Genomic DNA, 20929 nt, shown 5'->3' with positions numbered 1-20929 from the left:
TGTACCTTCTCCATCACAACTATATCTTTTTTGAGTTGTGGCGACCAGAATTGTACACAGAATTCAAGGTGTGGTCTCATCATGGAGCGATAGAGGCATTATGACATTCTCTTCCTAATAATTCCTAACATTCTGTTTGCTTTTTTGACTGCTGTAGCACACCGAGTCGACGATTTTAAAATATTATCCACTATGATGCCTAGATCTTTTTCCTGGGTGGTAGCTCCTAATATGGAACCTAACATTGTGTAACTATAGCAAGGGTTATTTTTCTCTATATGCAACACCTTGCACTTGTCCATTTTAAATTTCATCTGCCATTTGGATGCCCAATCTTCCAGTCTTGCAAGGTCCTACTGTAATGTATCACAATCCGCTTGTGATTTAACTACTCCGAATAATTTTGTATCATCCGCAAATTTGATGACCTCACTTGTCGTATTCCTTTCCAGATCATTTATATATATATTGAAAAGCACCAGTCTAAGTACAGATCCCTGAAGCACTCCACTGTTTACCCTTTTCCACTGAGAAAATTGACCATTTAATCCTATTCTCTGTTTCCTGTCTTTTAACCAGTTTGTAATCCATGAAAGGACATCGCCTCCTATCCCATGACTTTTTAGTTTTCTTAGAAGCCTCTCATGAGGGACTTTGTCAATCGCCTTCTGAAAATCCAAATACACTACATCTACTGGTTTACCTTTATCCACATGTTTATTAACCCCCTTCAAAAAAATGAAGCAGATTTGTTAGGCAAGACTTCCCTTAGATAAATCCATGTTGACTGTGTTTCATTAAACCATGTCTTTCCAAATGCTCTATGATTTTGATCTTGAGAATAGTTTCCACTATTTTTCCCGGCACTGAAGTCAGGCTCACTGGTCTATAGTTACCCTGATTGCCCCTGAAGCCTTTTTTAAATATTGGGGTTGCATTGGCCACCCTAGTCTTCAGGTACAATGGATGATTTTAATGATAGGTTACAAATTTTAACTATTAGATCAGAAATTTCATTTTTTAGTTTCTTCAGTACCCTAGGATGCATACCATCTGGTCCAGGTGATTTGCTACTCTTTAGTTTGTCAATATGGCCTACTACATCTTCCAGGTTCACAGTGATTTCGTTCAGTTCGTCTGTCTCATCACCCCTGAAAACCATATCTGGAACTGATATCTCCCCAACATCTTCATTAGTAAACATGGAAACAAAGAATTCTATTAGTCTTTCTGCAATGGCCTTATCTTCCCTAAGAGCCCCTTTAACCCCTCAGTCACCTAATGGTCCAACCGACTCCCTCACAAGTTTCTTGCTTCAGATATATTTTTAAAAGTTTTTATTATGAGTTTTTGCCTCTATGGCCAACTTCATTTCAAATTCTTTCTTTGCCTGTATTATCAATGTTTTACACTTAACTTGACAATGCTTATGTTTTATCCTATTTTCTTCAGATGGATCCTTCTTCCAATTTTTAAAGGATTTTTTTTTGGCTAAAATAGCCTCTTTCACCTCACCTTTTAACCATGATGGTAATTGCTTTGCCTTCCGTTCACCTTTCTAAATGTGTGGAATACATATGGACTGTGCCTCTAGGATTGTATTTTTAAACAATGTCCATGCCTGTTGAACACTTTTAACATTTGCAGCTGCACCTTTCAGTTTTTTTCTATTTTCCTCATTTTATCAAAATTTCCCTTTTGAAAGTTTAGTGTTAGAGCTGCAGATTTACTTATTGTCCCCCTTCCAGTTATTAGTTTAAATTTGATCATGTTACCACTCTCACCAAATTCTGCGTTCCATAAAGAGCCATTTGCAGAATTTTCCATGTTTTAGTACAGCAGCCTCCTTGGTTATAATGAAGTGCAGATGCTGTTCCCCACAGTAAATCTCACAAATCACTTGTCACCGCACTTTGTTTTTAAAACAGCCTGCATACAGCTAAAGTTTGTGGATGATTTGCATCAGTAGACTATAGCCAAATTTTGAAAGCAGATTTATATGCATAAATCCAGTATGAAAATTCATGGGGTTGTCCCACTACGCATGCATGTAGAAAGTTACCTCTGCTCCTGAGCCCTCAATCTGTTATGACTAACTCTCTTGAGAACAAATTATTTGGCTCTTCGCCCCCTTTTGTTATGAGAAAGAGTCACACTATTTAGCTGGGCATAAACCTCGGCAGTGTCCAGCAGGAGTGGTTGTTGATACTTCTTCAAGTATGCCTTGGATTCAGGGCTCATGCTAGCTTTTTTGCTGCTCTGTGCGAAAAATTACTGTGCAGCCCTCGCCCCTCCTGACTCATTTAGTGTCTGACCTGGGCCCATCAATTAAAGCCCAGTTCCATCCTGCAATTTATATTTTTAGAAACTGACATGCACCCCACCCCCCCCAACCCCAGAACCCATGGATAGGGAAGGGTATTAGGTACTCTAGGCAAACCTTACTGCCTTGCACACAGGCCACTCCACACACCCTCACATCCTTTACAGACACACAATTAAATTATGCATTTGTCATAAATTTTACATGAAAAAGAACATTCAAAAGTACAGTCGCTGAGGCAAAAATAACACTTACAACATGCATATTATATTTGCATGCACTCCTGTGGTGCCAACCAGAAAACTCTGCAAAAAAGACATTTGGAACTCATATGGAATTAGACTTTTTGTAATGCATATTGAGTGTGAGCTTGGCCCTCAGAAAACCATGAACAAACACAATTACCATTACAATATAGTAAATCTCCCATACCAAAACAACCCTAACAATCTTATCTATGAAAAGGCAACACCTCACATATTACACCAGGCCCTAGAATACCAATAAAACTCTTATTAGAAAACCAGGCTGCTATAGATCCCTACACAGAAATTACATGCCAGCAAAATACCTCACCTCGATAACATATGCAGAACACAGACAGACCCTCTCCAAATATAGAGGTCAGAAAGTATAAACAGAAATGTGCTGAGAAGAACTGAACTGGAATCCACAACAAGCCAGCCTCTATATGCAGAGCAACAATGGAAAAACAGAAGCATTACCATTCTTCATAAAAACTTTAAATAAATAAAATCAAGAAATATAAAACAATCATAATAGCAAAATCATATTCATAAAAATAAATATTTCAAAAAGTTAATGAATAGAATAAACAAAATTTCCCAAACACCAATAAAATATTTCAAAACAACTGATGAATAAAATAATCCAATAATTAAAAAATGTTCTATTTCTCCCCCCAAAATTAAATATTTCGAAAGAGCAGAATTATCAAATTACACCCATTAAAACTAATAAGGATTTTAAAAATCTCCTGTTCTCCATACCTGTGATCTTCTGATTTCCAGTCACCCTGAGGATTGGGATTTTATCTTCTCTCTCACACACAAGCACAATAACACATTCATTCTCTCACACACACTTCCTCTCTCTAACATACACAGGCTCCATCTCCCTCACAGATACATTGTGTGTGTGTGTGTGTGTGTAGGCCTATGAGAGCCTATATGTGATACATGGGCTCTCACAGGCACACAAACACAGGCTCTCACACAGACATATTCACAGGCACGCAGGCTCCCACACAGACACACACACACACATGCACAAACACACAGGCTTTCAGACTCACACATTGTTTAGTCCAACTGAACTTTACCCTATATTTACTAATTGTAACTTTAGAAAACAGACATGTTTCAGATCTCCTATTATAGGAGAGTAAGTGCCAATTTAGTCAGGCTATGTTGCAGTTTGATGCTGCTGGAGAGGATAGTGGACCCTTGGGCCGACCTACCTAGGGAGACAGGGTAGGCCGGGAGGCGGAGCCACAAGCTAGAAGGGTTCACCCAGGAATCAGGGACCCCCCGGGAGGAGCCCGTAGGGTCCTTGGGACTGGGAACTGTTTGCAGAATGTCCAGAAGGCTGTGGTGGGGCGTAGGCCGGGACCGGAGCAGGCAGAGTGAATAGGAAGTCCAAGGTACCCGGAAGGCTGGGAGCCGGCTGCGCAGAGCCGAGGGCTGGCTGAATGCAGGGCAGCGGGCGGCTGCGGAGTCTGTAGCAAACCGGAGTCAGAGGCAGGCAGTAGGCTGAAGTGGGGTCAGAAGCAAACCGGAGTCTGAAGCAGGCTGCAGGCTGAAGCGGGGTCAGAAGGAAACTGGAGTCGGAGGCAGGCTGCAGGCTGAAGTGGAGTCAGAAGCAGACCGGAGTCAGAAGCAGGCAACGTGGAGATCAACAGGAACGCAACTGGAAGCAACTAAGAAGTTGTGAACCTCGTTGCAAGGCGTTGAGAGAGAGTCTGAACGCTGGTTATATCGGGAATCGGGCGTGACTTCAGCCGCGAGGGTGGGGCCGGGCTTCCGGGAGCTGGGCGCTCAAGATGGACGTCCTCGCGCATGTGCGAGACCGGAGGGAAGCAGGCCCGTAATGGCGGCCGCCACGTGGAGTGAGAGAAAAGCCCCCGGGGTCCGGAGCAGGTGGAATGCGGCGACCACTGAAGCGGAGGTAGGCAGGCCTGAGCCCTATCAGAAGGGAAGCGGTCGGGACCGCAACAGGCTAAACCTTCCTCCCTCAAAAGTCTCCTTTTTCTCTCTTACCTTTTTATATATATATTAGGAAGAGAAAGACTTGTATTCAGATTATTTATTATAATTCTTTTATTAGTAAAAATATGAAAAGTATTACAAGTTAGTTATAATCATTTCTTTCATAAGTATAATTTGTATAATAATCATAATCTTATGCCCAGCTATAAGTATTATTGAAGAAACTCAAAAGCAAAATTCCAAATCAATTCTGTTATTCGTTTAACCCGGAGAGAAGATAAGGAGTGCCACGTAATAACGTAGTCACACACCTTAGCAAATATGCTAGCCTTCTCCAAAATTCTCAGGCTTTTTACACCTCCTTATATACCTGGTGTGTAATAAATTCCTGCCTCATGATGCCAGGGACACATATTTTTCCTATGTCTTACACATAACTCCCAGCCTTGCAGTCCTCTTGGTCATTTTATCAAAAAATCCCAGAGTATGCGCAATTTCCTCTGTCTCCTTGTGCAATGATACAAAAGTTCACAGTGAACTATAAATGCCATCATGTGTTTGTGTGCATATATTTTATTACCCCATTCTGCTCCCCCCTATGGAATTCTCACTTCTGTTCTGTCAAAAATAAATCATCAGTCGGGGTCTGCACTGGTCCTCCGCATTAGCAAAGTTCCTGCTTTTTTGCAATGCCACTTGACGGGAACAATGAATATTTCTTATCACTTCTGTTTTTCTTGCTACCCACAAGTTTCTCTCCTACCCACGTCTCAAAATAGTGTTTGCAGAAGCAGGCACCATGGTAAGAGCAGGGGCTGAGAGCAGGAGCAAGGGCAGAAGGTCAACACCTTCCAAGGTTCAATCACTCCAAGCATATCTGGACATTCCACTAGATATACAACATGCTCTCAGTCACTCACACACATGGCCTCCTCTGGTCTTTGGGTTGTGGTGGGATGAGCTCCACCATGGCCCCACAGGCCTCCTGATGTCTTCGGGCCATGGTGGGATGAGCTCCAGCACAGCCCACTGGCTTTCCTGATTGCAGGGGGAGAGAGCAAAAGCTATGCGTGCACGTGGGCATGCGGACACATGCAAATGGAACATGGACCTCTTCGAAGGCCACCGGTGGCTTGAGCGCTGGTGACTTGCAGCCTCTCTCTTTCTTCAGCTGCCAGTGGCCTCTCCTGCTGCCGCTGGCTCGCCGCCTCCCCTGGGTGTGCCGCCCTATACAAATGCACGGTATGCACACTCGGTTGTGCTAGGCCTGCATGGATTGTTCAGACCTTTAAATTTCCTGTGATCAATAAAGGACCACTGTACAGAAATCTGAGTTAGGAATAATAATACAACAAAAGGGCCACTTCCAAAGCAAAATAGAGTTTTACCTCCGTATAGCGATTGTCTGAATACATGTGGCGCGTGTTGCAGAAACCACATTAACAGGAGGCATTCCCAGGAGACGTACTTATAGTCAGGGAAGAGAAATGATGCACATAGATCTCATTATTTAAACCTACATGTGTTATTTTCCATTTGAAAAATAACTGCGCACAAAAAAAAGGCAAGTGTAAATGTCAGTAGGTACTTTGTACCCTTTGGAGATTTTCAACGTGAAAGTATGTCTGGACATTCACTTCGGAAGCAAAAGCCCATGGAGTAAAACATATAACCATGAATTTCATCCCAACGCTGACATTTTGAACATAAGAAAGAAAAAAAAAAAAAGCCCCCATCTCATACTTTTCAAGCAACATGCAATACTGCCAACACAACTTACAGGAAAGTATTTCAGAATGATCTCAAAATCGACAAAGCCAATTACAATCCACACTATCAAAGTCACCGCTGAAATGAAGATGATAAACGGAACAAAATATCCACTGATTCTATCTGCCAATTGCTGGATTGGAGCCTAGAAATGAGAAAAATATGATTTAATTTAAGAAGATAAAAAAATACATCTATCTTTTGTAAAACAGAAACAAGACAGAAAAAGACTACACTGAAAAAAGCTGGTGCATCACATGACTAGTGAAAAGGTTTACTTTGCTAATCATGTTTTTAAAAATCTCTTAATATTACTTTTGATTTAGTGAATAAAAGAAAATCTGTTTTTATTGAGTCACAAAGGAAACTAATACGTCTTTTATTTGTCCTCTAAGCTTCTAGTCCTATTTAGTTTCATTGTTCTTTTTATCCAATGGCTTTTCCTTTTCATTCTATAGTCCCACCATTGCAATGACAGCCCTTTGGCTAGGGATCACATATTGTGGCTCTCTTCAGGACCTAATGCATGTATGCCCTTAGTCTGGCCAGTAGGTGTCACTGTTGCATTGATGACTGGGACTCCCTGTTGGGACTGTGATAACTGTATGAACAGGTAAAGATAGTTGCCGCTGACATAAAACAGACTGATGCAATATCAGTGCATGTTAAATGGGCACTCAATCATAAGCACCCGTGCTCTTGATATGCATCGATCCACCTCTCCCGGACGCCCAATTTAATATCTAAATCAGCAGTATTTTCTGCTTTTCTGTAAACATTTCGGACTCCTCAAGAATTAACATCTTCTCTGGGGAGGAGTTCATTTTTGAGAGTAAAAATATGTGCGTTGCGTGCACATTTTTTTTTTTGCAGCGGGGAAATAGCTAATAGCCTCATCAACATGAATGTACATGCGATGAGAACTAAAAGCTACACGCTCAGTTGGATGCGCATTTTGGATGCATTAGGGGTTATAGATGCGCATCCAAAACGTGCATCCAATTGCATGTTGAGCTGTGCACTGCGGCCAGTGCATGGTATTGCATTGGCCTGAAAGTCGGCAGGAGATGTATTGCACAAAGTTATTATGAAAATACTCAGTTGCACAACCTGCTTTTACCTTTGACATCTGAGCTTCTTCTACTAATTTCACAATTTGTGACAGGGTGGTTTCAGAGCCAACATGAGTTGCCTCAACAAGCACCGAGCCATGTGCATTTATGGACCCCGCAATCACCATGCTCCCAGGCTTTTTGGTGACTGGCATGGGTTCTCCTGAAAAGAAAAGACAGTGAGGTAAGAAAATTACTGAAATATTTCAGAATCAACTACAACATGGTGATCTGTTTTGGGTTCCTTTTTCAGAAACATGAGATGAACTCAATGGATTGCACAAAGCATGGTTCTTCATTCTCAATACTACACCAGCAGTTCCACCCACATGGGTTTGTGGTCTGCCGAAAAACCTATCATACTTTCTTCCTCTAAACTGATTTCTCGCTTATTGTCCTCTCAGTTATAAGACTGCTACTGCATTCCATTACTTGGAGATGGATGGGCCTCAAATGCTTCATTTTATACTCATTATCATCCAATTCACCACTAGATAGCTTTCTGTGTAACCTCTACTTCAGTTCTTATTTTTTATTTACCAGCCTTCCCAAATAGCTATTTGCTATGGCTTTAAATTGGATGAACTGAACCTTAAAAGATGAATTTTAAAAGCCTGGCATATGCATCATTTAGGGGATGTGTGAATAAGTTGGGCTGGTGTGCACAGAGTGGATTTTAAAAGCCATTGAGATAACATGCATAGCTCCCATTGCACGCACATCTTAAAAGTTTTCAAAAAGAGGCGGTACACAGGCATTGTCCTGATGGGACATGGGTGTTTCGGGATGTGAATCAGAGATGTGCAGGCACGTGCCGAGGTTCCATGCCACTTAACTTTACTTCTGCTATGGATGGCATGTAAGTTTAAAAAAAGAGCCATTTTGGAGGGGTTTAAAAGGTCTGGAGTAACTGGGGGGGGGGGGGGGGGGTGTACAGACTATCAAATCAGGGGGATTTGTAGGACCTAACTGCTAACTGGGCAAACTGGGGAGGAACTGGTTTGTTTTTTTTTACAATGGTGTTGGCGCGCATTCCTTTTAAAATTCCCCCACTTACACGGAAGAAGTAGCTTTTATGTTCACAGGCACACGTCCATTTAAGTTTGGGCATACATGTGCATGCAGCCAGGCTATTTAATAACGTGCGCGCATATATGCGCAGATGTTATAAAATTGCTGCATCCCTGAGCGCGGGCTGACATATACGCACATGTACACCCGCACGCCAGTTTGAAAGTCTAAGTTTTTATGCTAAGTCAATCTTTTTTGCAAAGACTATCACACACATTGTCAAACCGTGCCAGCCATGAAGGACTGCACTGTTGACACCATTTCATTTCACATAGGCCACTGAACCAATTTGTAGTGCAGTGACTTTGCATCCCTACTAACGAGCTGAATCTGATTTTCTAAAAATGTAAATGCAATAATTAGAGAATAGTGATATTTACTTTATCTATTTATTTAAAATATTTTTTTACCACCAACCGTAGTTTCTTAACGGTTTACAATTGAAACATTCATAATCAATAGTCAGACAATAATACAAATGAATAAATATTAATAACAGAGGTAAATATAGTGTAAAAACAAAATAAAAATAATAAAAATACATCATAAATAAATATCACAGCACAATAAAGCCTCATCTTTCTCCTTATTGTTTATTATTTAATTGGCTATACTTAGAGTATTATTATATTATATATTACAGGTCTGATGCTTTCATTTAAAAGCAATTTTCATTTTGAGAGGTTCAACTACAATGCAGGGCACAGGTGCTACACACACCAGAGAAATCGCAACATGCAGAGGCTAAGGGGTAGATTTTATAAAGTGCGCGCGCTTCCCAGGGCGCAGACACGGACACACCGATTTTATAACATGTGCGCGCATGCGATAAAATACATGGGCTGCGCGCACACGCACGCTGGATTTTATAATCCGCGTGCGAATGTGCGGGCGGCGCACGCAAGGGGGGGACGGGACTTTAGTTATTTCCACGTGGCGACGCATTCCGGCCTTCCCCAGTTCCCTCCCAGTCCGCTCCAATTAAGGAACAGTCTGGGAAGGAACTTCCCTACCCCCCTACCCATACTCCCTCCCACTTCCCCTCTCCTCCCCACCCCTTGAACCCTACCTTTTTTGTTATTTTTCTTTGTTTTGCAACTTACTTCAGCTACCGAGCTGGCTGCCAGCGCACGAGTCTCCAGGACAGCGAACGATGGTGCTGTCCCGGCCCGCCCCTTCGAAAGAAGCCCGGCACTTGTGTGCGTACTGGGCATTATATGCACGTGGCCGGGCCCCTTCGAAAATTGGCTCGGCATGCACAAGACCCAGCCACGCGTGTAAAGCCCCGATTTTTACATGCGCAGGGAGTTTAAAATCCGGGCTTAAGGCAAGGCAATTACAATTTCCTGATACTTCCTGCTTCCCTTCTCCCTTTGCTTTTGTAATGGTAACTCCCAGCAGCCTGTAACTGTTTCGCTATAAGTGTGTGAATAAACAAGCCCCTGGGAATCTCTCTTATCTTCTTTTTCCCCTACACCCAAATGACAGAACCCTGATCCTCCCAAATTGCTCTTCTCTTCTTTCCTCCTCCTCTCTAGTTTCGGCTAGACTATCCTGTACAAGGCTTCATGTCTTCAGTTATTATGGAAGAAGGTACATCTACCCCTACGCCTAGAGCTGTTTTACCTCAATTCGAGGAAAAAAGCTAAGGCACGGCTCATTGGCCACACCTTCCCTTATAGTCCCCTCCTCCAGAGCAGAAGTAAGTTAGGTTTGCCAGCTGGCCTCCGCCTTGCCCAGACCACGCCCCCTCCTTCAGACCGCCCCTTTTCAAATGCCCGGCACTTCAGCGTGTACTGGCAGATACGCACGTGGCTGGGCTGCTCTGAAGATGCGCTCGGCATGCGTGCGGCCCGGCCACATGCATATGTGCCAGGTTTTGCTCGTGGCCAGACTTTTAAAATCCGGCCCATAGAATTGATCGGAAAACTTATCTGCGGAAAGAGCAGGTGCAAATCTCTGTTGCTACTTTTCCTGGGGGGCGATTTTCAAAGCAAATGAATGTGCACGTTTTTCCTTTGAAAACTGATGCAAAACTGCGAGGTAAAAAAGAACTTGTGGAGTTTGTAGGAATGTGGACAGCTTGAAATCACCTTCTGATTGCTACATAGTGAGTCAAAACAGGGATAGCGACTGCTTGCACATTAATGGAGGAGCCATGATGTTAAACGAATAGGGGCAGATTTTATAAATCTGCGCACATGCATACTTTTGTTCGCGGGATTTCAATAGATACGTGCGTAGCCACGCGTATCCATTAAAATCCGGGGTCGGCGAACGCAAGGCTGCCCAAAATCGGCAGCCTGCGCGCACCGAGCCGCGCAGCCTGCCTCCGTTCCCTCCGAGGCCGCTCCGATTTCGGAGCGGCCTCGGAGGGAACTTTCCTTCGCCCTCCCTTCCCCTACCTAACCCACCCCCCTGGCCCTATCTAAACCTTCCCCCTACCTCTATCACGAAAGTTACGCCTGCTCAAAGCAGGCGTAATTTTGCGCACGCCGGGCCGGCTGCCGCGCTCCATGTTCCAGTCTGGGGGCTGGTCCAGGGGCCGTTGTCACGCCCCCGGGGTGGAACCACGCCCCCAAAATGCCGCGTCACTCCCGACACGCCCCCGAAACGCAGCGTCACTCCCGGCACGCCCCCCCGACACGCCCCTCCATGCAAGCCCCGGGACTTCCGCGCGTCCCTGGGCTTGCGCGCGCCACCGAGCCTATGCACAATAGGCTCGGCGCGCGCAGGGGGGGTTTGGGGTAGGTTTTCGGGGCGTACGCGTATATCTTACGCGCGTACCCCTTTGAAAATCTACCCCATAACGTTTCTAGTGCCAGGCGACATGAGTATGGCACTGACCTCGCTAGAGACACCCAAGGAGGGTGTTTCTGATTGTGTGATGGGTCTTCAGAGCTTGGCTTTTCTCGCTGATGGAGAAATCCAAGGTGGATCTTCTTCAGAGCTCTTTTTCTGTTATTCAGGCAGTTCATGGTCTTTTGCCATGATGCGTCCAGTGCTGCCGAGTAAAGGTTCTAACCTGTGATGAGAGACTCGTCTGCCATGGAGTTGCCTTCGATTACTTTCCCATCGACCGGAAACTTGCCACCGGGGACCACCTTTACCACATCCCCCCGCTGAACCAAGTCGACTGCCACCTGCTCCTCTCTGCAATGCAGAACACAAAGTAAGATGTGACCAGGCCTACATGAAAGGAAACCCAGGTTTAGATTTCAGTACAGAATGTTTATTCACTTGCACATTTCCTTTTCTCTTTCCTGTTTAATAAAAATCTGGTTGCACTGTTTTTAAATCCGAATCCCATCTATTTCACAGGAACAGTTAGTTACCAAATTTTTTAAATTGCAGGTAAAAAAAAAATTGACATTTTTCTCAATGACCTGTTCCATAAATATAAAATGGTTAAAAAAAAAATAATTACACAGATGCCTGAGCGTTAAATATGGTTATGTTCTGGCATGCTCCAAGGGCGAGCTCACAACTCAATGCCTATTTGCAAACCTCGGCAGTATATTTGTATTCGTGTATGGATTTTCATATGTTGGAATAAACATTTTTTTTTTTTTAGAATGGTGTAAAGCTTTGCAAGTGCACTTGCTGTGCCTCCTAGACCCTGGCACTCATAAGAAGAAGCCAAGTAATTCTTCGGAGATGAAGGTTTAATGCAGGAATCAAAAAAGAGACTGGGCTAAAGCTGCAAAGAGCGCAATGTGCCCACAGTGTGTGAAGGTCTGTTTAGGCAGCGGGTAGGATTGCTTCATGTCTCTCTAGCGTATTAATCAGAAAGATCAATAGGACCCAGTGTAAGCGGGCTAAAACTTAAAACAGTGGCAAATCTGAAAAAAGACAAAGAGAAAGCTATGAATCAAGATGAAGTGACACTGAGTAAATTAATCCACATGAAAACATTATATAGGGGAGTGATTTTCAGATTGTCTGCACTGGGGCAAAATCTTGCAGACCTTTGCACCTGCTCTCTCCGTGGATACATTATGCACACAGAATTCAAAATGTAATTTATGCCTGTTACTTTTCTCCCCCCCCCCCCCCCGCAGGAACACCTCCACTAAATGTGGCTAAAAGTCTGGGTGCTGTGGAAACCAGGCGTGCTTTTAGTCAGGTTGAGGGAGGGTGTTTTCAGAAGGTCAATTTATGCACGTAAGTTGTTATTTACCCACGCAAATAGCTTTGAAAATTGCCCTCTAAATAATTTGACAAATATATCAAGTAGAGGTGGGTACAGTTTGGAGGAAAAGTTGTTGGTGTGGAAGGAAAAGGTGATGGGCCAGGATTAGGGACCAGAGAGCAGAATGGCCAGCATAAAACACAACCATGAATTTCAGTCCAATATCACAGGGTGTTTTAACAGTAGCACACACACACACCCTCACACACTCTCATTCACCATCAGACTACAAAATAAAATTATTTCAGTGGATATTAAGTAAGAATGTAAACCGATGTGATATCTCAGATCGAATGTCGGTATATAAAAATAATAAATAAATAAAATAAACTACTGAATACCTTAGGATAGAGTGGTCAGGTCCGAGTGTTACAACAGTCGCCTCTGTAGCTTGGAGGGAGATTAATTTAGAAAGGGCTTCTGATGTTTTACTCTAAAAAATGACAGAGATGAAAGTGTTTGAAATAACCAGACCAAACTCAGCCTCTATCTAGGCCAAACCTTTGCACCCAACAATGTTGTCACTGCCTCGGAGGATCTTTGGTGTGCTTGGGTCTGAACATAACTTTCTTCCATCAATGTAAGGTTTATCTTTCAAGTAAAAAACAAAAAACAAACTAGAGAAGTGTACGCTTTTTCCATAACTCAAAGAAAGCAGGCTTCATAGTGTTCCTGTGTTCTGAGCACTGGTTCCAGTTAACTCTATCAGGTTCCTCGATGGCCCTGCTTTCCCAGCACGGGCCCTCTCCCAGGAACAGATTTGGCTTAAGTTTGACGGGAGAGTTGAAACCTCAGTTAAGAGAAGCTCCTATCAAATTGTCTTCAAATCTGTCCACAGAAAGGGCCCCTGATACAGGTGTGTGAACAGACAAGATAACAGCAAAAAGGCGCTTTGCACCAATGAAACACACCTGAAAACATTACGGACACCTTGCAATAAGTCTACGCATTATTGGAATCTTGCAAGGAGGAGATTCAGGGGTGCAGGAACGCAAGGAGACGTTACCCTTTTGATTGGGCTCAAACTATTATTCAATCATATGAAGATACTGTGTTGTACATAACTAGGAGATTGATCAAGCCATGGTAGTGCTTTAACGTGTGTTAAAACAGCGTATATTGTGCGAAAGTGCACTATCGCGGCGATATTGCACGATACATGTGATATTTTGCATCTCCCTGCCCAGGTTCCCTCCCCTATTACAATTATCTTCTTTGCATGCGATTTGCAAATGCAGGCAAAGAAAGTCATTAATGGTCAATCTGATGCAAATATTTTATCGAGGCTAGCCAAAAAGGTGATCAGCCACAATAAAATAACTACCACCTATTTCAAAAGCGTTAAATGTGAGGTGGGAGCCGCAGGACCCTAATGCGGGTCCCAAGGCTCCCACCTCACATTTAAAATGCGGGCCGAAAAAAAAAAAATGTCATGGCAAAGAGAGGAGGTTGAGCAGGGGTCAGGGCTGGCCCCTGGCTCAACCCAGGGCCACCACTCGAGGTGGAATGTAGTCGTGCCGCCACAGTTCCGTCTCCCCCACATAATCGTAGGAATAAGTAGCCCCCTTTACCCCTTCTCGCCACATAGATGTAGGAATAAGTAGCCCCCCCTCGGCCCTCTTCCCCCAAATAGGAGAACAATAGTGATCAATCCCCCCACACCCTCCAGAGGTAAAATAAATTAGGGTTCAGAGCCCTGGCCCCTCCTTCCCGCAACTCCCCCCTTGGAACATTAAATTAAAGTAGCAGCTCTCGCGTCGGGGCCAGGGTACAACCTTGCACCTGGCCCAGTCGGTGCCATTTTCCAAAAAAATGCTGCAGCAATGGGATTGGGGTAAGGTCCGGGGATCGGACCTTGGCAATATGGTCTGGGACGGATCCCCACCTCGCTATTTTTTCTGCTATTTGGGAGGAAGGGGGCCGGGGGGGCTACTTATTTTGACTACTATTTGGGGAAAGGGAGGCAGAGGTGGGTTGCTTATTCCTACGACTATGTGGGGGGGGGACGGGACTGTTTCTGCATGGCTACATTTTAACTTTTTTTTTTCAAATTCGGGGAGATGGCCCCGGGTTGAGCCCAGGATCAACCTCACCATTTTCCCGCAATGTTTTTTTTTGGGCCACCAACCCTTTAAGGTGATTGTGGTCCCTTGAAAATGGGGGGGGGGGGGGCACACTCATGTTAAAGCAGAGGAGTAGCCTAGTGGTTAGAGCAGTGGGCTATGAAGCAGGAGACCAGCGCTTGAGTCCCACTGTTGCTGGTTGGACAAGTCACTTTACCCTCCATTGCCTCAGGTACAAACTTAGACTGTAAGCCCTCTGGGGATAGGGAAATACCTCCAATACCTGAATGTAATCTGCTTTGAAGTGCTGCAAAATATAAAAATCTAAATAAACAAAGGGCCGCAAGGCACATTCTTTTGCCCTATGGTGTTTGGCTGCGAGAGAAAACTAAGCAAAATAGAGCCGTGAAGTTTTTTTGGGGGAAGTGCCCCACTATCGGAGCAAAACCCTCTTCCTGCAATAGCAGAAACCCTCCCATGATGAAACTTCGCAGCTTAATGAGTCTAGGCCGAAGTGTCATATTGTGGCATACTGTATGGAAAAATTGTGCTACATAAATAGAAATAAAACTAAGGTAATATGATGATTATGGAGAAAAATTCTGCCAGGTAAACTGATTTCAAGTGTAAAAAGAGGTTCTTATATATGTAGGCCGTTTACATCCAGTCCCTGCCACACAGATCTCAAAGGATGGTGGTTAATAATTATTAAGAAACAGAACAGAATACTACCCTTTAAGAGGAATATGCTAATGTGTTGCTGTGTATTCTGGCTGCTGTGGACTGTGATGGGGGCAGAGAGGGGCGAATAAGGAATGGGTGGAGGTATGAATTTAACAGTGGAGAAAATGTAAAATGTGTAAAAGAAAAATGATTATAGCACAATGTGTAAAAAAAAAAAGTTATGCATTGTGTTGATTTGTTTGTTAATTTTCTTAATGAAAATATTTAAATATAAAATTAAAGTACTAGTACTCTGGACTAATTACACTTACCTGTAAAGTATTACCGTATTATAGAAAATAAACTTTGTTTCTACTGGACAAAAATGAACATTGACAGTTATACAGAACCGGGGAATGAGATGTGCATAGACAGCTAAAAATTGTACATTGATCGATGAGGTTACTGTTGCACTGGAGAGGCCTGGAGACCAGGTTGGGATTGCTACAGCATCATGGTCACTGTTAGGAGCAAAACCTGGTGGCTAGATTTAGATCCCCAGAGTCCTGGAAGATGCATGGTTTCTGGCCTAAGGGCTGTTGCTACAATGACTTGACTAAAATAGTGGGAGAAAGGGTCTATTTGTGAATGAAGTTATCATGGTGTTGGACTCCTAGCACTGAGCTGGAAGAGACAGGGGGAACTATCAGGCCCCCAAAAAGAATGTCATGTCCTGTGAGGGCAGGCAGACCAACAGCCATTCAGACTCCACCTTTCCATTAACTTCAAGAGAAATCTACTTATTCTTAAACTTGAAAACAACTGACAAAAGGAAATTAAGCAATTTCAAAGTATGTTTGTCAAACTTAAGAAATCTCAGTTGATATTGTCTTATGCTTTTTTTACTCTTAATTTAAAGTTAATCATTATTTTTTGATGAAGGTTATTGGACAAGATTTTTTTAACCTTCTAAAAAATAACTCTTGCAGAGGGAAAAGAAGTTTAATCATTTTTATAGATTAAGAATGAATTGAATACATTATTTTCCTTTTTTTAAATCCCAGAAGATACTATTATAAAATAATTATGACTATTATCCTTTTAAGTTGTTTTATTTACATTACCAGTAATAAGATGTACTCATTATCATTTTTAATTCATCCTTATTTTATTAATCTTATTAATTTTTAAATATAGCAGATCAGTAGTGGTAAAGTATCTGTTAACACTGATGTAAGTATCTAGTCCAGGGGTCGGGAACCCATGGCTCGCGAGCCAGATATGGCTCTTTTGAGGGCTGCATCTGGCTCGCAGACAAGTGTCGCCACACTTTCCCGCTGACCCAGCTGCTCCCCGGTCCTCTTCCGCCCAGGCTTAAAATGCTGTCAGCCCGGGCGGAACGTGGCAGGACAGCTGGAGTCAGCGGCACCGGCGTGCTCTCTTCTTCCTGCCGCCCCCCCCCCCCCCCGCGGCCCGGAAGAGGAAGTGGAGAGTATCGGGTGCGTGCGCGGCAAGAAGAGGCCACGCTAGTGCGCTCGGTATCGGCCCGAAGAAAAGAAGACTGCAGCGCGGCTCGGAGGAAAATGAAGAGGTTCACCCGCGGCCGATGGGACTCCGCCTCCGCGAGGGCTGAAAATGAAGAGGTTAGCGTTGGGAGGAGGCTGCTGCTGCCGCGAGTTCCCGGGGTGGGGGTGGGGGAGAGAGAGTGAACCCCCACCCGGGAACTCGCGGCAGCAGCAGCCTCCTCCCAACGCTAACCTCTTCATTTTCAGCCCTCGTGGAGGATGAGTCCCATCCAAAAAAGGTTCCTGACCCCTGATCTAGTCCATAATATGCAGTTCACTCTTCACCTTGGCTATGTGTTCCAACCATCTCCCCAGAGCGATGAACATAAAGAGCATAGGAGGCGTGTCGAAGAACAGGACTGGGCTTTGCTCGGCCTTTTCAATCATGGCCACGATCAGAATCACCACAGAGTAAATGTAAGCGATAGTGGTGGCCAGGACAATCAGCACGTCCATGTTGGCCGCTCTGTGCTTCAGTGATTTATAGGCTTGAACATAAAAATACCATCCTCCAAGAAACTATCAATAAAAAGAGATAAAAAGACATGGTAGTTAGCATTAGGAAAAAACTATTTTAAATGTTCAGTTCTTTCATTCTACTTGAATAGTAAGAGAGTATCCATTTAATTATTTTAGTTTTGAATAATTTAGGAATTGTTTTGTGTGAATCGTAACTAATTTGTATTTTTGAATTGCAGTCAATCTGTTATTTACATTTGTATGCAAATGTTTAGGTATCCTTGGTCAAACTGTATGTTTTAAATACAACCTCTACATTATACCATTCTTTTGCCATTTTTAATGCAAAATTTATTCTTTATTTGTTGATTTTAACTGTCTGAAAATAATAAACAGTGATTATGAAATGTGCAAAAGTTTTTTTACTCAAAGATGTGCCAGAGCATAATTTGCACACATTCAATATATGTTCCCATCATGTGTGAACAAGGAACATAGAGTAATTTTTGAACACACATGCAGTGAGTCCTTACCACGGCTACATAAGGATTTCATCGCACCAGTTTTGCAGAATACATATGTTTACTACACCAAGTTGCCCAGCCTGGATCAAATGATTTTGATGTATGCTCAATCACATTGAAGACACCCATTAACAATAGCCCCTAAGGCAGCTCCTGTGGGAGCGAAACTCGGCCAGAGTCGGGCTTTTTCCAATAAAGGCTATTTTTTCACCGATCAGCTTGTTTTCCCTTGCTTGTCACCAAAAAGTTGGTTGCCTCATTAGGCCTTTAATTAGTCAGGTGAAGACAGTTTTAAGGTTGAACAAATACTCTAACCCTTCTAACTTCTCAAGTACCGTATTTTTCGCTCCATAAGACACACTTTTTTCCCCCCAAAAGTGGGGGGGAAAATGTATGTGCGTCTTATGGAGCGAATATAAAAAAAAACAACACAAAAATCTAACAACCCCCCACCCTCCTGACTCCCCCAAGACCTGCCGACTTAATTTACCGCAACCCCCACCCTCCTGACCCCCCCAAGACCTGCCGACTTAGTTTACCGCAACCCTCCTGACCCCCCCCAAGACCTGCCGACTTAAGTTACCGCACCCCCCCCCCAAGACCTGCCAAACGTCCCTGGTGGTCCAGCGGGGGTCCGAGAACGATCTCCTGGGTGTGGGGCCGTCGGCTGCCAGTAATCAAAATGGCGCCGACGGCCCTTTGCCCTCACTATGTCACTGGGACCGACCGCTGCTATTGGTTGGTCTCAGTGACATAGTGAGGGCAATGGGCCGTCGGCGCCATTTTGATTACTGGCAGCCGACGGCCCACGCCCAGGAGATCATTCCCGGACCGCTCCTGGACCCCCGCTGGACCACCAGGGACGTTTGGCAGGTCTTGGGGGGGTCAGGAGGGTGGGGGGTTGCGGTAAATTAAGTCGGCAGGTCTTGGGGGGGGGGTCAGGAGGGTTGCGGTAAATTAAGTCGGCAGGTCTTGTGGGGGGGGTCAGGAGGGTTGCGGTAAATTAAGTCGGCAGGTCTTGGGGGTCAGGAGGGTGGGGGTTGCGGTAAATTAAGTCGGCAGGTCTTGGGGGGGTCAGGAGGGTGGGGGGTTGCGGTAAATTAAGTCGGCAGGTCTTGGGGGGGTCAGGAGGGTGGGGGTTGTTAATTTAAAGGGTTGGGATGGGGTTCCCAGAGAAAGAAAAGTTTTCTGATCTGGGGAGTGGACCGAAATGGCCCTCCCTAGACCCGAAAACAAAATGGGGAGAAAAAAAAAAAGCTATGCACTCCCCTAATTTGCTCCATAAGACGCCCAGACGCAGAGCCGGTTTAGCACAAATTTTTTTTTTTTCCCCCCTCTGAATCCTAGGTGCGTCTTATGGTCAGGTGCGTCTTATGGAGCGAAAAATACGGTAGTTATTTTTGTTCACTCTACTTTCAACAGTCATGGCCTCCAATAACCAGCATGTGTCTGAGCATTTGAAAATGAAGACAATTCACTCTTACAAAGCAGGGAAAGGCTATAAAATAATTTCTAAATACTTCCAGCAAGCAATTTCAATTATCAGAAACATTATTAAGAAATAAAAGTTACATGGAACTATTGAATTTGAGGCATGATCTGAAAGATCTGCATAACAGTACTCACAGATCACTGCAAATGACCTGCTGAAACTAGAGTATGTTACGGCACTCACGCGATCCGGAGCAGCAGGCGCGAGGCAGGGTCCGTTCGGGGTCCAGGGCGCACTCGGGCAGCTTCCGCGACATCGGCAGCGCGGGTTCGATAGTGCTGGGGGGATCCTCCATTTTGGCTTTGCTGAAATCACGCGACGGCGAGGGGAGTCCCGCGCGATTCGGATCCTGGCCACGCCCCCTGACGTCAGACGCCGACGGAGTCCCTTTGCGCGGGAAATTTGAACTATTTAAAGGAGTGCAGTTCTCCTGTTTCCTGCTTCGGCCACGATTGTCTTTGAGCTTTCGCTGGATATTGTTTTGCTCGCTTCCTGACTAGACCCGGACTGTGCCTTGGATATTCTGCCTGCTGCCTGCCCTGTTGGATTATCTGCTGTGGTTCTGATTGCTCGCTGCCTGACTCGACCCGGACTGTGCCTTGGATATTCTGCCTGCTGCCTGCCCTGTTGGATTATCTGCTGTGGTTCTGATTGCTCGCTGCCTGCCTCGACCCGGACTGTGCCTTGGATATTCTGCCTGCTGCCTGCCCTGTTGGATTATTTGCTGTGGTTCTGATTGCTCGCTGCCTGCCTCGACCCGGACTGTGCCTTGGATTACTCTGCTTACCGCCTGTCCTGACCCGGACTGCCATCCGGTGCCTGCACTGATCCCCAGCGTTCCGAATACTACTACACTAGGTAAGCGGTCTAAACTGTGGTTCCACTATATCCGTCTGGTAACCGTAACAGTTGGCCGAAGCCATGGAGCCGGTGGATTTGACCGCCTTACAAGCCATTCCTGGAATGGCTAATAAAATCTAACAACAGCAGGGGGTCCTGGATCAAGTTACAGGGGTCCTGGACCGACTGGTCGCACGTATGGATGCCTTAGCCCACCTACCAACGGGACCCGCACCTAGCGCAGTGGTGACCCCTACCCCTGTCAGGGTGCCACCACCGCCTCGTTTCAATGGAACTGCGGCATTGTGTCGAGGATTTATTAATCAGTGCAGAATGCATTTCTCTCTGCAACCTGCCTCGTTTCCCAACGATAAGACAAGGACTACTTTTATCCTCTCCTTGTTAGAGGGTCCGGCCTTAGCCTGGGCTTCCCCTCTATGGGAACGAGATGATCCTATCCTCAATTCTTTAGATCGGTTCCTTAAAGAATTTCGCCTGATATTCGATGAGCCAGGACGCTCGTCCTCTGCGGCTAATGATATCCTTCAGTTAAAGCAAGGCTCCCGAACCGTTGGGGAATACGCCGTTCATTTCCGCACCTTAGCCACTGAATTTGCTTGGGGCGAG

The 20929-nt window shown here is 44.6% G+C and overlaps 1 protein-coding gene across 2 annotated transcripts in view; it reads right to left on the bottom strand.

Moving 5' to 3' along the window:
- Window positions 1-20929, bottom strand: part of ATP7B (ATPase copper transporting beta) — a 225428-nt gene that overhangs the window by 47923 nt on the left and 156576 nt on the right. For both annotated transcript variants that reach the window (XM_029602798.1, XM_029602797.1), the window contains 5 exons: window positions 17273-17506; window positions 13038-13129; window positions 11530-11657; window positions 7442-7596; window positions 6332-6466 (listed from right to left, as the gene is read on the bottom strand). In XM_029602798.1, coding sequence (XP_029458658.1) covers window positions 6332-6466; window positions 7442-7596; window positions 11530-11657; window positions 13038-13129; window positions 17273-17506 — 744 coding nt within the window. The remainder of the gene's footprint in view (window positions 1-6331; window positions 6467-7441; window positions 7597-11529; window positions 11658-13037; window positions 13130-17272; window positions 17507-20929) is intronic.

The sequence above is a fragment of the Rhinatrema bivittatum genome, chromosome 5, assembly GCF_901001135.1.
Source record: "Rhinatrema bivittatum chromosome 5, aRhiBiv1.1, whole genome shotgun sequence".
Lineage (NCBI taxonomy): Eukaryota > Metazoa > Chordata > Amphibia > Gymnophiona > Rhinatrematidae > Rhinatrema > Rhinatrema bivittatum.
Note: the sequence above shows the minus strand (reverse complement) of the source record. Positions and strands in the feature narration are given on the sequence as shown.